Source organism: Octopus bimaculoides, chromosome 15 (genome assembly GCF_046866305.1).
Source record: "Octopus bimaculoides isolate indiv1 chromosome 15, ASM4686630v1, whole genome shotgun sequence".
NCBI lineage: Eukaryota > Metazoa > Mollusca > Cephalopoda > Octopoda > Octopodidae > Octopus > Octopus bimaculoides.
Window position 1 is genome coordinate 39,185,582 of NC_142942.1, and position 16,573 is coordinate 39,202,154.

The following is a 16,573-nucleotide window of genomic DNA, read 5'->3' on the forward strand; positions in this document are numbered from 1 at the left end:
TACCAAAAGTGCGAGGATCAATGCCAAATGACTGAACGAACTATATCATCGAATGGAGACGTAGATAAAAGTGAAACATGTAACAAACACTTGAATAAGAAATGGTTCGTTGAAAGGGGCTCGATGAAGAAAAATTGCAAACATTTAAAATTTTTTCAATATAGATATATTGATAAATTCTGCTTGGTCTTCTTCACGTTGCTCTTTTTAATAATAGGTATAATTTTGAATTCCATTGCTTAGATCATTCCTTATAAAACGTTCAGAGTAACATTAAGTGTCGCATATTAAATACTTTATGTTGTGTATCACTAGTTACATACATCCAAATGTTTACTGTTAATTGTTATTATTCTTACTGTTATAATAACTATTATAACCATTTTTCTTGCTGTTGTGGTTGTTGCTCATTTTGTCGTTATTGTTGTTGTGATTATTGTTATCATTATTAAGGTAGCGAACTGGCAGAATCGTCAGCAGGTCAAGCAAATTGCTTAACGGCATTTCATTCGATTCTACGTTCTGAGCTCAAATTTCCCCGATGATGACTTTGCTTTTCATCCTTTCAGATTCGGTTAAAAAAAAAAAAAAAAAAAACATATTGGCTTAATGTTATAGACCGACCCCACTCCGGAATTTTGGCCTTGTACCAAATTTTAAAGTCCTTCTTCTTCTTCTTCTTCTTCTTCTTCTTCTTCTTCTTTTTCTTCTTCTTCTTCTTCTTCTTCTTCTTCTTCTTCTTCTTCTTCTTCTTCTTTTTTTCTTTTTCTTCTTTTTCTTCTTCTTCTTCTTCTTCTTCTTCTTCTTCTTCTTCTTCTTCTTCTTGCTGTCGTTGTTGTTATTATTATTATTATTATTATTATTATTATTATTATTATTATTATTATTATTATTATTATTATTATTAAGGCGGCGTGCTGGCAGAATCGCTAGCACGCCTCGGGCGAAATGCTTAGCGGTATTTCGTCTGCCACTACGTTCTGAATTCAAATTCCGCCGAGGTCGACTTTGCTTTTCATCCTATCAGGGTCGATTAAATAGGAACCAGTTTCGCACTGGGGTCGATGTAATTGACGTTATCCCTTTCCCCAAATTGTTATCATCATCATCATCATCATCATCATCATTATTATTATTATTATTATTACTATTATCTTTTCCTTTCAATTTTTGTTTCCATTTCTTGATGAATGTCTTTAAAACATACACATGAGATTGTTCATTTAGGATTGTTCGTTTAGGAAAGGTGTATAAAATTACATGCGTGGTAATCATTCTCATGGTAATCATTCTCATGATAATCATTCTCATATGTGTGACATTCCCCTTAAAATAACCTTTTGCACTATTTGCATGGATATAAACGGAGGTATCATTCTAAAAACATAATTTCCATGGCGATCAAACACACTTTATTGTTTTGGTCTTTCAGAACAACATCCCGTTGCAACCTTAAGATGGTGATTATACCACTCGTCGGCAGTTTGATGTGAAAATGCCGACATCTTAACCGGTGTATTATTATTATTATTATTATTATTATTATTATTATTATTATTATTATTATTATTATTATTATTTTTATTATTATTATTATTCAGTATTTTTATTCAGTAGTTTTATTTTTATAACGTGCTTTCACTTCACTACCGAGCGCAGCTCTGTGTGCCTTGGGTATGTGTTGTGGTTTGCTGTGATGCTCTTATGGTTACTTTATTGAAAGTGTTTTGCGTAGGATGTGTGCAATGCCCAGTAGTGCAATTTTCTGTATGTTATATATATTTGTAAGTCCTGGTGTTTTTGTTATGTATTTGTCTGAATATGTTTTTATTATACCTAAGGCACCTACTATGAAAGGAATTGTTTGTGTTTTTAGAATCCACATTCGAGTTACCTCTATTTCCAGGTCTTTTTATTTTGAAAGTTTCTCCATTTCTTTTAGGGAAACGTTGTCATCTGCTGGTATTGATACATCAATTAGAAAGCATTTTTTTCCTTCATGATCTTTGACAACTATATCTAATCTATTGGCCTTAAATTCTCTATTATTATTATTTTTATCATCATCATCATCATTATTATTATTATTATTATTATTATTATTATTATTATTATTATTATTATTATTACTATTATTATTATTATTATTATTATTATTATTATTATTATTATTATTATTATTATTATTATTATTATTATTGTTATTATTATTATTATTATTATTATTATTATTATTATTATTATTATTATTATTATTATTATTATTATTATTATTAATAGCAGTAGTAGTAGTTACATTTAATGTGCATGTTTCTTGCAATCACTCACCGGGACGCACCCACAATAACAATAACAGCTCTCTCTTTAAGATGCCACATCTTTTGGAAGCTGTTCTATATTTTTGAGATGAGGAATTCTGTAGATTATTTTCATTATCAACATTAGACGGATACGTGTCCCCATCTTGTTTGTTCTTACCACAACGTTTGGGCTAATTTACTCTCCAGCCTTGTTCAGGTGTCCTGATACAATTTTGAACCCAGCCCTGGGTTTTCATTCCGAAGACATTTTTTGCCGATGTTATTATTATTATTATTATTATTATTATTATTATTATTATTATTATTATTATTATTATTATTATTATTATTATTATTTTATGTTTGACTTTTGTTTTGCATTTGTACAAGTTGGATCCAAGTCTCACTCAGAGACCTCAAGAGAGAACAAGTTAGAAGTTCATGTAGGTGTTATGCCTAGGGTACCATATATTTGGATTTGTACATAGTGTTGTTCTAGAGAATGTTTAAGAAACCATAAGAAAATTATGTGTTTGTTTTAAAATTTGAGATCACATAGACAGTAATTTACGTAGGATATGGGCAGTTTCCATGAGCAGTATCTTTTGAACTTCAGCCATTTGGGGTTTCCCGGTATCTGAGCTAGGTAGTAATCAGCCCGTTTCGCTGTCATTCCCAGGGCACCAATGAAAATAGGTATTGTTTTAGTCTTCAGGTCCCACATTTTGCTAATTTCTTTCCAAGATCTTTATATTTGCTCAGTTTTTGGTAGGTCTTGACAGATACGTTTATATCGATTGGGACAGTCATATCACGGAGGAGGCATGATTTTTGTCTGAAGTCTTTCAGTATGATGTCTGGCCTATTTGCATCTATCTTTCTGTCAGTTTGAATGGTGAAGTTCCAGAGGAGTGCGATGTGAGCATTTTCAAGTACTGGGGGTGGTTTTTGTTCCCACCAGTTTTTATCATGGGGCAAGTCCAGGTTTTTGCATATTACCCAGTGAATATATTGTGCAGCTCTATCATGCCTGTTGAGATACTCTGTAGGTGCAAGCAAACTGCACATGAAGACAACATGATCAATGGTCTCATTTTGTTGTTGGCATATACGACATAATGGGGAGCTGCCGTTCTTTAATATGTTGGCCTGGTAATTCTTTGTAGGTAGGCATTGATTTTGGGCTGCTATGATAAACCCCTCTGTTTCTGATTTCAAGCCAGAGGCCATTAACCATTGATGGGTAAGGGCTTATTATTATTATTATTATTATTATTATTATTATTATTATTATTATTATTATTATTATTATAATTATAATTATTATTGATTGATTGATTGATTGAGAGAGCAATGCATACCATCAAAGTGACACGGCTAAAGTATTCAAAGCCCAGTATACCCATCATGACTACTCGCCTGATAAGGGCACACCAGATACATGACTCATAACCATATGTGCGAGGAATCTCATACAAAGATAAACAGTACATAATCTTTCAGATGAGGCCCAGTTAAAATTTTCTTCTGGTTGAGTAGCCCGTTCCGCTCAAAGGCTCCATGAATAAGGGTTGTTTGAGGATGTTTTTTAAATCTGTCGTGAAGAGCTTCATTGTAGTTTTACATACCATTATTTTACATTTCCGCATTATTTTTTAAAGTTTTATTTTTTGCGAAATTTTGCCCAAGAATTGAACTCGTTCCCCTGACACGCTGTGAACTATCCTAGTAGTATTTTTGTATACCGGCGTTCCTATCTCAATCCATGCTGCTGTATTAATTATCGATACTTCTGAACCGGTATCTAATTGCATTTTTGTCTGAAAACGATTTATTTCTTCCGATACAAAATTTTCGGTTTTGTATGGTATAATTTATTTTTGCTGAGTAGACTATCTTCGGTTTTATATTTTTCTTAAAACTTTCGACTGTCTATGCCCAATTTTACCGCACATAGAACATTTTTTATCTTTAAAGGGGCAATCTTTCTTAAAATGCAGGTCTCCGTAACTATAGCACGGTTTTGGATTGATATTTTTTTTGTTTCTGTACTTTCTTTACACGTTTGTACATTATTATTCTTATCATTATTGACTTCTATTTTTCTTGTATCTCCTCGAAGGTTCATTATTTGTTGGCATTCCTCAGCCACTTTCTGCAAGGTTAGTATCACATCTTGATTTAACTTTGATAATATTCTTTCTCTAATTTCTGCGTCTTCCGTTGCCACAAGCCCGTTAACGAATATTAGGCACTAGAACATATCTGGCGTTAATTCTTCTAGTGTAAACCTTTCACAAGCCTTATTAACAATACCAGACTCATTTTTCTGTAGATTTAAATATTCCCACCGAATGTTAAACAGCGAACTTTTTCGCTAAAAATATTAGTCAAAAAAATATATATCATATCATATGCACACCGTTGTTCTGGAAGAAGTTTAGGCGTGTGTGTGTGTGTGTGTGTGTGTGTGTGTGAGAGAGAGAGAGAGAGAGAGAGAGAGAGAGAGAGAGAGAGAGAATGAGAAGGGCTGTGTTGTCATGTATACGAACATACATAAATAAATATGCATAATCTTTTTTTGTGTGTGTTTGTGTGTGTGTATGAGAGAGACAGAAAGCGAATATCACTTAAACATCACTCTCTGTGTGTTTCTCCGTCCCTCTCGCTCTCACACACACGCACACATACATACAAGAAAGATGTGTGGATATGTATTTATGCATGTACGTATATATGACAACGCAACATTTGACTCACTCTCTCTCTCTCTCACACACGCACACAGAGACAAACACACACACATACATAAATGTATATAAACGTACTTGCAAAAACACACGTGTGCGTGTGTAATTGACATGTGTGTGTGTGAGAAAGAGACAGGGAGAGAAAGAATATTGCGAACAATTAATGAAAGAAACATGAAATGGAAAAGTCGTATAAATAAAAGCCCTTGGACGGAATATTTAAATTTGTGAACTTAGTACATATTTCTTTCAGTAATTTGTCGTAATTGTTTGCAAGTAATGAATTAAAACTTGAAATGAAAACGTTAAAATAGAGAATGAAGCTTTTTGTCGTTGGTTCGTCAATAACGGAAGTTGACATTGAGAAACATTTTTAAAGAAGTGAATCATATATCTATAGCAATATTATTTATTTGTAATAAAAGAAATCAAGGGACGAGGTGAAATGATTCATGCATCACAAGTATGGAAGCAATTCGCGGAGCCGTTTTCGCGTGATAAAGAACGATCTGTCTATAGGTAAAAGAATAAGTTGCAGCAATCACGAAAGTATCTACAACTAATTTGACATCTTGGGAACGTCGATGCTTAGATTAATCGTCGTGGCATAAATTGTGTCATGATACATCCAAACAATTTAGGTTGAAGAAACAGAGCAATAAAAGAATTTTGTCTTGGAATCAACAGACACATTTTCACAATTCCAGACAACAACAAAATCATCTGTGTCACCATTGTGACTTCGTAGCATTACGGTAAGCTGCGAGAAACGTTAGCACGCCGGGTGAAATGCTTAGCCTTATTTCTTCTGTCTTCATGTTCTAAGTTCAAATTCCACCGAGGTCGACTTTGCCGTTCATCCTTTTGGGGGGTCAATAAATTAAGTACCAGTTGCATACTTGGATCGATCTAATCGACTGGGCCCACTACCCAAAAATTTCGGGCTGTGTACCTAGAGTAGAAAAAAAAATAAACAAAAGTAAACAAAGAAAATATACGTTGTGAATTCATAGCAAAAGTCATAAGTAAACGCAAAGTGCATTCACATATCCGTTGCAAAACGTTGCAACATCATTTCTTTTTATCTCTCTGTCTCTCATTATTTCTCTCTCTCTCTTTTTATCTATCTCTCTATCTCTCTCTTTAAAATCTTCTCCTCCAAATACACATAAGACAAAATCTGAGGGTATGGCCATCATTTGTCTACGTAACTATAAGCTTGATAGTTATATAATCATATCTCATGCAACTATTTTAAATTCCACCTAAATTAGAAAGTCTACATATACATCTACTTAATGTCAGTTGATATCGTCGGCCTTTTCCCTCTTGGATGATAGCCAGAAACTTTGTAGCTAGATATTCAGATGAATTTATACCAAGCAGGTGATTAACCAGCGTTTCTATTAATTCTCATCTATTTTTAATGCCGTTATGTTCTTTTCATATGTAGTTCTATTTGGCAACATCTTGTTCAGTTTTATTGCTTTCCCTGACGAAACCAATGTAATTTGTTCCAATTCTGTCAGTCCATACATTGTAAATATAAACAGTGAATTTTGTATAATTACAGTCAAGCTGTTGTAGCCAATATATTCTTCTTATCTGATGAGATAGCTTTCTGTATTGGCACGACTTTGTGAATTTACAACTGTATAGTATTATGCAGAACATATATATTAAAACAAACATATACGTATATTTTCTTGCACATTGTAATTAATACTACAGGAAGACGGTTGCCAGAAGGCCGTTATTGACATAGAGAAACTCAAATTTTATTCTCTGCAACATCGCCGTGAGCACTAATTCATCTGTATTAAATGGAAAATATTCCAACAGCATTGCTCAAATGTTTTCATCCATTTTAAAATTCACATAAAACACGATCCCCTTGCTATCCGTCATCTATGAAAATGGTGCTGGTGTCAGAACACAACGCAGCACTAAGGCAGATCTATTTCACCTTAGATGGTCCAGCTCCCTTTAACATCATTCCAAGTCACAAGAGAGAAGGAGACATCTCAAAACATTGAGACGGTGCTCAGAAAAGTTATCTCCGACAAGTTCCATATGGAGCAACTAGATCCGGATATATCTCTGCAGGTCATTAATTCTTTACGCAGAAAGACCTTGGTGCCGAAGAATCATTGAAATTGTTTTTCGTAAATGATATTTCCTGAAATGTTTTTCCATGTGGCATAATTACGATAGTCACGGCCTGGGTCAATTCTAGCCGAAACTATTCTAAGTTTTCTAAGTATCTCTCATATATGTATATATATATGTATATACATACATACATACATATATATATATATATATATATATATATATATATATATATATATAAACGTATATATAGATAAACACACACACACACACACACACACACACACACACACACATATATATATATATATATATATATATATATATATATATATGTATATATATATATAAATATAACTATATATATGTGTGTTTGAGTATATATAACTGTATGTATGTTCATATATATATATATATATATATATATATATATATATATATATATATATATATATATATATACGAGCTGACGTTGCTGTGTTGGATGAGTCTTGCTTCCTGCCCAGATGGATCCGAATCTAATGTTGAAGGAAAGATGTACTGGATATAGTCTGAGGGTGGGGGATTAGGAAAATCTGCATTATTAGAGTGCATGTGCAGGGTGCGGCGAATACATTTTCGAGTAAATTACGTAGAAATGAAAATAACATTGACATCTCATTTTAACAGATATATTTACCAAAACTACATAAAAATATCTTGAAATACTAAAGAGTATATAATTCAATAAAATCGCCATTTGCTTCAATTTTGACCTCCAGATGACTTTGGAATCTCCTGCAACTCTTCTGGACTTTCTCGTTGTTTAAGGTGGTGAATGCTACTATAATCTTCACCTTCAGTTAATATTTGGCGTTACAAGCAGTTTTGTTGGTTTCTCGTTCAACTGCACCTCACATGTAATAATGAATGGGGTTGCACTCTGGGGAATTAGGTAACCAGATATTAGGTGTGATCTGATCGCACAAATTGTCTGACTGTCATGACTGGGTTCTCTTGTTTGTATGGCATGGTGGAGAGTCCTGCTGCCTGATATAGGGACTTCCAGCTGCCACCCTCTTGAACCAGGAAGAACTAACACTTGCAGGCACTTGGTGTAGACCTCGGCATTGAATCTTTGGCTGCGTGTGGAGATGAATGGAAGCATAACATCGCCGTCACTAGTGATCACTCCAAATACCGTAATGCTGATTGTATGTTTGATGTTTAACACTCTCGGTACCTGTCCTCAGATTGTACTTTTCCCAGATTGAGACACAAAGACACTGAAATCTTCGTATTCCAGATTCAAACTAAAGTTTATAAATATAACACTTAACTTAATAATTTAATACTATAACACAGTACCCAGACCGGGCGTTGTGTGTGTTTATTAGCGAAAACACTAAAAGCTCCACGAGGCTCCGACATGGGGTGGTGGCGACCCCTGTTGTACTCTTTCGCTCCAGCTTTTTCTCACTCTTTCTTCCTGTTTCTTGAGTAACGCTGCGATGGACTGGCGTCCCGTCCAGCGGGGAGGAATATATACGCCATAGAAGCCGGGAAACCGGGCCCATGAGCCTAGCTAGGCTTAAAAAGGGCGAGAAAAAATACAGGACCATTCCTCTAATACTTTATATCTAATATTCTACAAGCTTTATCACTGAATAACTATAAGTTAGCAAAACAAACAACCACTACCCTTCCGGTCCGGTCCACTTTGGTCCCTATTCACGAAATCTTCCTTCTGCCTTCCGACAACAATGAATCCCCTATCCAACTCCTATATTACGTTTAACTATATACAGTACATTCCCCCCGTAGATAGGTATATGTTTTATATTTTTATACGTTTAAACTATTTTTTTTCTTATGCTGTCCTTTAGGATCCTCTTCCCTTTGTACTGTTATTTTAGTTATGGCACTTACATATTTATTTGTTTTTAAATCTATTTTGCTCTTTTACTTACCCATACTGGCAATGGTTTATATATATATTTGATTTGTTTTTGTCTTATCGGTTAACCATCAGCGAACCGGAACCATGTCATGGTTTTCAAGAAAGTAGCTGACCAATTAGACTGTAGGATTGACCATGACCCCACCCCACGAAACAAAGCGATTCAGAGACTTGTTGATCAGCAAAAAACTAACTAACACTAACATCGCACTCTAGTCACCACCTGGTTCCTTACGCTCATAAGTACACTTATATACCAGATTTTCCCATAACGGGCTCACATTCATTTGGCTCCAAAACTTAAAGTCCACCACTGTATTTCTATGTAAACATAACGTGAATTTCTATATAAACATAATGCGAACTACTACCTAAATTCATCCTTCCAAAAAACTCTTCCCAAAAACGAATATACTCACCTATCCACCATTGGACGAAGTAACATGGATCCTGGAATACATCACGAGAAATTTGTAGCGTATTTCCTCTTCCTATACCTAATTCATTTTAATAAGTTATACCTCTGTCACAGTCTCATGTCTGCTCGGATTCTTTTTCTGCTATTTTTAATAATGACAAATACACTGTACCTATTGTTAACTGTTTATTATATGTATTGGCATAGAGGATTTCGATGACCGTTGGCTGAAACGGCCGTAAGGAACTGATATTTTGCTCTTTCCTGTAATATTAATACATGTATGTGTCACACATAGTTCCTACATTTGTATATTTTCTTCCAATACTTTCTTATGCTTTGGAATAAATAGACACACTGGAATCTCTACCGGATGATGTATGTTGTTTTATTTCCTCTCCATTTTCTTATTTGTCGCAAAATAAAAATATACAAGGAGCAAAACAGTAAGTACATACACTGAGTAATTACGCATACACTGAGTAATTACGCATACACTGAGTAATTACGCATACACTGAGTAATTACGCATACACTGAGTAATTACGCATACACTGGAAAGTCTACACAATCATATATACATTTTAATACGCAAGGGACTATACAAACGTCCCAATGTTTACACAACTACGTAAAATTTACAGGACACGCATACACGCATATGAAAGCACGTGTCACAAACGAAGCAAAAACAAAAAAAAAACAGAACAAACAGAACAAAACCAAACTATTTTTTTAGCTTCTGAAGTATCACAGATAGAATGAAACATAAGATTTAAAGTAGCATAAAAAAAACTCTGCCCAGAGTTAAATATATTAACAAAAAATAATACATGCAGAGAAATCGGAGACGGTGGTTCTCACAAAATTAACCCGAAATAAACAGATCCGTCCACTAATGTCAACGTCCAAGCTTGTCATGCCTCAATGATAACAAAACAAAAAACACACCGGTTTGTTCGTAATCCGGAACACCAAGGACGACGTACTCGAATGATGAACCAGATTCAATTCGAAAAATCAGCTACTGCTTGAAGTTTTCGCGTAACACAGAAGCTGGAAGTATCCCACAACCGGAATATTCCAAAAGATGGTCATCCATGCTCGTCATCAAATAACCAAAAATAAAAAAGAAAGAATGAAAAAAGGTCTAGAGCAAATAATAAAGAAGTTCTTACGGCCTTCTATCATGAAATATATTTCCCCACAAATAAATATAATACACTATAGACCTACTTAAACTGGAGACAGAAATACCTTGAAGTAAGACCCTACATACACGGTAACAAATTTGCCAACGTCAGAGGAAATATTATGAAAAAGAAAGTACTAACTAAATTAGAGATTGACCAAATTTTAAAAATCAGTGAGTTATAAAAGGAACGAAGCTGCAGCTATAGAAGATACTACGGAGGAAATAATTATAGACCAGCCTAGGTCTGAGGAAAATGCAATAATGATTGAAAGAGTTAATGTAACTGATAGGCAAAGTGAAATACTCTATGAACCAACCACAAGCACTAAGACAGATGAAAATCAAATAGATGAAGAAAGTCACACAGCAATTGACCCAACAGAACTACATATTCTAAAACATCAAATCATGTTTGAATGGCTGAAAATTAAAGAAACAAGTATGATTGAACGCCACACTCTCCCAAACATTCGCAATTCTAACTAAAAACCGAAAATAACAGGTAAAATCCAACTGGGACTTGGGGATATAATTTCAGGTATTGATGCTAATATTACAGATCTCAACCATCTGTACTATGCATCCGTGAAAATTTCAACGATTCTATGAGGTTAAAACATTAGAAAATGACAACATTTCCACAAAAACCTTCTTGGCAAGGGCGTATCTGATACCAAATTAAGCTACTTAGGTCTGACCTAGAATGTTTAAAAAACCTTTAAGTTTTATATGACTATTCAAACCTACAAAAACACGAAATTTAATGAACAAAATATAATATGTAAACCATTTTTGACATTGATACCACCATAGAAACCATCAAGCAAAAGGTATCTGCTAAAGCTGTCCGCATAGCAACGTATGAAAAGCGCTTCAGATTCTTCAAGGACAGCAAGATGTTCAAAAATAACCCAAAACATTTCTACAGGAAGATAAGGAAAATACCTGTTACAGTAAAGTTTATCCCATCAAAAGAAGTGCTGGAATTTTGCAATAAAATTTGGGCAGAACAAAAAACACACAATGAAAATGCCCCTTGGATTGATAGAATATCTACAGGGTTAGACTCCTTGGGAGAGCAAAAGTGAGAGGGTTTCAGTGTAGAGATGTAAGATCTTCTCTCAGGAGGTCAAGCAAATTGACGTCTCCAGGAAAGGATAAAATTCCTAACTTCTGGTTGAATGCCTTCCAGAGAGCCATGAACTGCTAATAAAACATTACAATAATGTTTTGCAACATCCTAGTATAATTCCATCTTGGCTAGTTGATGGTGTACCATTCCTAATTCCCAAAAATGAACGAACAAATTCACCAAAAAATTATCGACACGACCTGCTTAACAACAATGTATTAAACGCTAACATCTCTCCTGACTAAATATTGTTATTGTTATTATTATTATTATTATTATTATTACTACTATTATTATTATTATTCGACTAAAAAAATCGCAAAATAAAAAAAAAACGGATAATAACCGAAAAGTATAACTTACGGAGCATTGTCCACTTCCCCATTTTAACTACGGGGCTTTTATCGGGATTTGGGTGTCGAAATGGATTTTTGCCCGCGGGAGATAAAATCTCCCTCGGGCAGTGACAGATAAACTGGAAAAACTAGTGTTCGGTAGCAGTCCATATATCACGCATCTTACGCCTTCGTTTTAAATTAATAATATATATACACTCACACGTATGTGTGTATGTAAGTATGTATGTGTGTGTAACTGTATTTGTGTATGCGTATGTGCATTAAGTAAATATATATGTAATATTGCCACATTATTCTTAATGTATAATATATTGTTACCTTGATAATACATGGAAGTGCTTATTTTCCCATGAGATTGACGCGAGTAATTGCATGGAAATAATACAGTCACAGAGGCAAAGACAATGACGACGATTATCTTTGTTGACAATCAATTATTATAATGCAATTTAATGACAGCGATGACCACAAAAGAATATACGTTTAGCAATTTTACTTTGCAGTCAGGTTGATACATGTTCGATACCCAAGATAGGGAACCGAGAAATTTTTGGCTACACAGTCATCAATATAGACGTATCTATCAGTCTACATTGTAATCAATTATAAGAGTAATGTAAGTTAAGTTGTCTATGTAACTGAAAATCCAGAAAGGCTGAATGATAAAATTTTTTGGTGTAAAATATATCTGTACATAAAGTTTGGCCTTTAGAATGCTGAATATAGTCATTTAATCACAAGAGCCTCACAGTATTACGTCGGATGCACCCCTTGAATTCTGTGTAGGACTTTATCTTATATGATATGAGTTTATATAGGAAGTAAATATGATGTCAATAATAATAGAGCCATAGTATAACTCTAATATGATGTTTACGTGTTCTCAAACAAGTGAATGTAATTTTGTCGACTTCCCACCTTACATACATTGTATATATATATATATATATATATATATATATATATATATATATATATATATATATATATATATATATATATATATATGTAAAAGTTAATTTTGCATACATATTTAGGGGTAAAAGTTTGATGTAACCATGATGTCACGGTCAACTGATAAGCTACTTCTGTTCCTTTCCATTAATATATAATTGTATTGTATAAATGCTAAGACAACACATTAATACAAACGTACGGATAGGGTATTGTATACAGAAATTAACATAACGTATAGAAGTTTGCGAAAAATTCGCAATCGTATGCAAGCCCATGATTAATTAAGTCCATATTCACCTCTAGTAATTTATGATACTATGTATATATACACACACACGAGCATACATACGTAGGTATGCATATACATACACATGTTCGCGCGCACATATGCAGGTATCTATACATATCTACATATGCAGGTTGATGGTAATAAGATGCCAAATGAGTTCAGATTCTTATGAATGTAAAGGTGGATATTTTGCCTAAAATCCACCGTTAAGTACAACGTTGTAGTGCTTACTTAATGAAAGATTGGCTATAGGATCAAACTTGTATATGTTTTGATGAGCACAGGCGTAAACGTTGTAGAAACTTAGCTGTTTCAGCCCTTCTCACTAGCAGAGCTGTCACATTAAGAAGCTTCACTGGATTGCTTCAAGAACCACTGCCAGTTTTACACTGTGGGGTGAGCATAGTTGGGAGCAGTATTTGTGTGTGCGAGTGTGTGTGTGTGTGTGTGTGTGTGTGTGTGTGTGTGTGTGTGTGTGTGCGTGCGCGCGCGCGTGTGTGTGTATGTGTGTGTGTGTATGTGTGTGTGTTTCTTATATTTCTATAAGATAATGAGGAGCTGACGTTGAGAGACATCCAAGTCTAGAATTATTTGATTCGACAATCAGAAGAGCTTACTCTCTGCATCCGAGTAACTATGAATGTTTGTTTTTGAGGATACTTCTACATGAAATAAAAATACCGCATTCCTCCTCCTTCCTAAGAACGCTTGATGGTCAAACTGTTCGTACATATAGAAAAACCTGTTTCGCCTTAAATTTGTTAGGAGATCACAATCGGTGGGATAGCATGATTGCTGAGGCTTCAGTGTCACGCATTCGTATGTCTTGGAGAGATTTTACATCAATTCTTATGAATTACGAAGTAAGTAATCTGTTAGCGTTGTGGCTCAAATATAAGAATGATTTATCAGAAGACTACAAATATCCAACACAATTAACTTGGCATTGATTCATATTGAAGATCGCGTTGTTGCAGCTCAAAACAATATATTACAGCAACGTTCGTCCTAAACCAGGACTGCCATGTTATGTTAGCAAACAATCTTTACTACAAAGTACTGTTGCCGAATATCCCTCCTTGTGAGATTTAAAATTAGCAATTTTCGAATTTATATATCAGTGACTAGTTGTCACTTTGAAACAACATATTTCGAACAGGAATTTGGCAGCACCACCCCTACCCAAACAAATCCACAAGACGGACAAGGCTGGCATCGTGAATAACATCCCGGTGTTCTATAGAGGGCTGGTAGATGTAAAAACGATGACGTCCTAGGAGTGGCTCAGGAGTTCGATGAGAACCAACTTGTCAACCTGTTCAAAAAACTTTCTGGCCGGGGTACAAAGACTACTTCCCAACATCTCTAACCTGGCAGTTGTACAGGAATGCATTACCTGTTCGCGATAAATCATCCAGGCACGGTTTGTCAGTGTCACCGATGTGTCCAAGATGCGGGCTGGACGATGAAACCGTTCAGCACGCTTTTGTACAATGTCGGGAGCTTTTGAGCTTGATAATTGATGCTGAACACGTGTCGTCGCATCTGGGACGAGTACAGCTGTCGGCTGGATCTATAATAAAGGCGACACTGCCAACTGGACTCTCAAAGAAAGGTAAAGTTTGTTTTTACAGCACAGTTGCAGTACTGAAAGAGTGTATTTGGAGGATTAAAATGGAAGATTTTGTGACAGGGTCTTTCTTCTCTGTCCCCGCTTTGCTATCTTACTTCAGATGCCATCTGAAGAGCAAGATTGGGTTGAAGAGGAAGGCTTGCCACCGAGTGGTTATAATTTGTAAATTTGTCATTTGTGACAAAGATTTTTAAAAGTATTTTTGTGATGGAATTCAACATTGCATCCCGAAAGGATTTCCCTGCCAATGAGGAAACACAGGGAAAAAAACATGTTTTTCGGCCGCAGTAGGCGGTAACGTGACTGTTTCAGCCTCCTGAAATGATACAAGCAATTAATGCTAGAATCTTGGTATATAAAATCTACACTCTGAAGGAAAAGCGAATTATGGAAGCCGAGAACGAAGTGGCGGAGAGGTGCATGGCAGCAATGTTGAATCAGGTATGCTACGCTAGCAGTGGAACGCGAAGGATGACTGTCGAAACGCAGTTCTAAACGGATAACGTAGCCAAGGACACTAAAGAACGAGGAGATAATGTTGCTACCTACGTACTTGGGACGCAGAACTGCAAACATTACGGCCGGAGAAATCCCAGCAGGATATGAAGTCATGTGGGTTACAGCGGCTGTGATTTACGATGTAAAGGAGAAGGTGTCAATCTTGGAGATGAAAAAAGAAGGACGCAATAAACTGGAAAGGCCAGACACTAGAAATGGTAGTCCATGCTGCGAATTAAACCCTAGAAAATTTACCCGATAGGGTATTGGTAGGGGAGGGGCTATCAATGCGAGTAGTCGCTGGGGAGGGGGCGTAGGTCCTGATACTTCAAATGTGAAAAAAAGGCTCACGTTTGCGCCAAGTGCACTCAAATGAAAAAAGAGAATAAGGCCCTTCCCCAAAAAGCTAGAAAGGAGGTGAAAGCGAAAATATATAAAATGGAAAACGCTTCAGAGAAGAAGGAAAAGAAAGTAGCTGAGGAGAAGTCACAACTAAAGAAATGGATTTTACCACAGTTCCTCATAAACGAAAACTGACACATGTCTCTGACTCCCCTTCCCAATCCAAAAAAAATCAATAAACCATGCAACAGACACACACAATGAAATTCCCCAACCCCACGGTAAAATCGTTTATCATCCCACCCTCCCAAAATAACACGCGAAAAAACAGTGGCCTTTAGAGAGAAAAATGACGTATTGTCTAAAATAATTAGAGCACACCATAAGGAACGCATGTGCAACATATTGAAAGACAAACCGACAAGCATTAGATTTGCAATAATGGACGAAAACCTACTGAGAGACCAGAAAGTGCGTTACCTGGACGATATACGAGATGTTAGCACTGAAGTGGTGGAGAGAAAATTAATTGTAAGCTCGGCAGCCACACCAATGAAAAGCCCAACAGCTACACCAGAAAAAGAAAAGGATGGGGAGGCGGGCGAATTTGTGCAGCCCCTCCCCAAACTTAAATTGTCAGTAATTCCTT

At 35.4% G+C, this 16,573-nt stretch overlaps 2 protein-coding genes across 2 annotated transcripts in view; both read left to right on the forward strand.

Moving 5' to 3' along the window:
- LOC149132501 (chemotactile receptor for terpenes 1-like) overlaps positions 1 to 268 on the forward strand; it is a 1,336-nt gene extending 1,068 nt beyond the window's left edge. The window contains exon 1 of the mRNA XM_089363987.1: positions 1 to 268. This exon is cut by the window's left edge and continues 1,068 nt beyond it. Within this exon, the coding sequence (XP_089220113.1) occupies positions 1 to 243 (243 nt within the window). The 3' untranslated portion in view covers positions 244 to 268.
- The window catches only part of LOC149132500 (uncharacterized), a 113,766-nt gene extending 103,880 nt beyond the window's left edge, over positions 1 to 9,886 (forward strand). The window contains exon 7 of the mRNA XM_089363756.1: positions 9,174 to 9,886. The gene's annotated coding sequence lies outside the window, so the exon portion shown is untranslated. The remainder of the gene's footprint in view (positions 1 to 9,173) is intronic.
- The last annotated feature ends 6,687 nt before the right edge of the window (positions 9,887 to 16,573 follow it).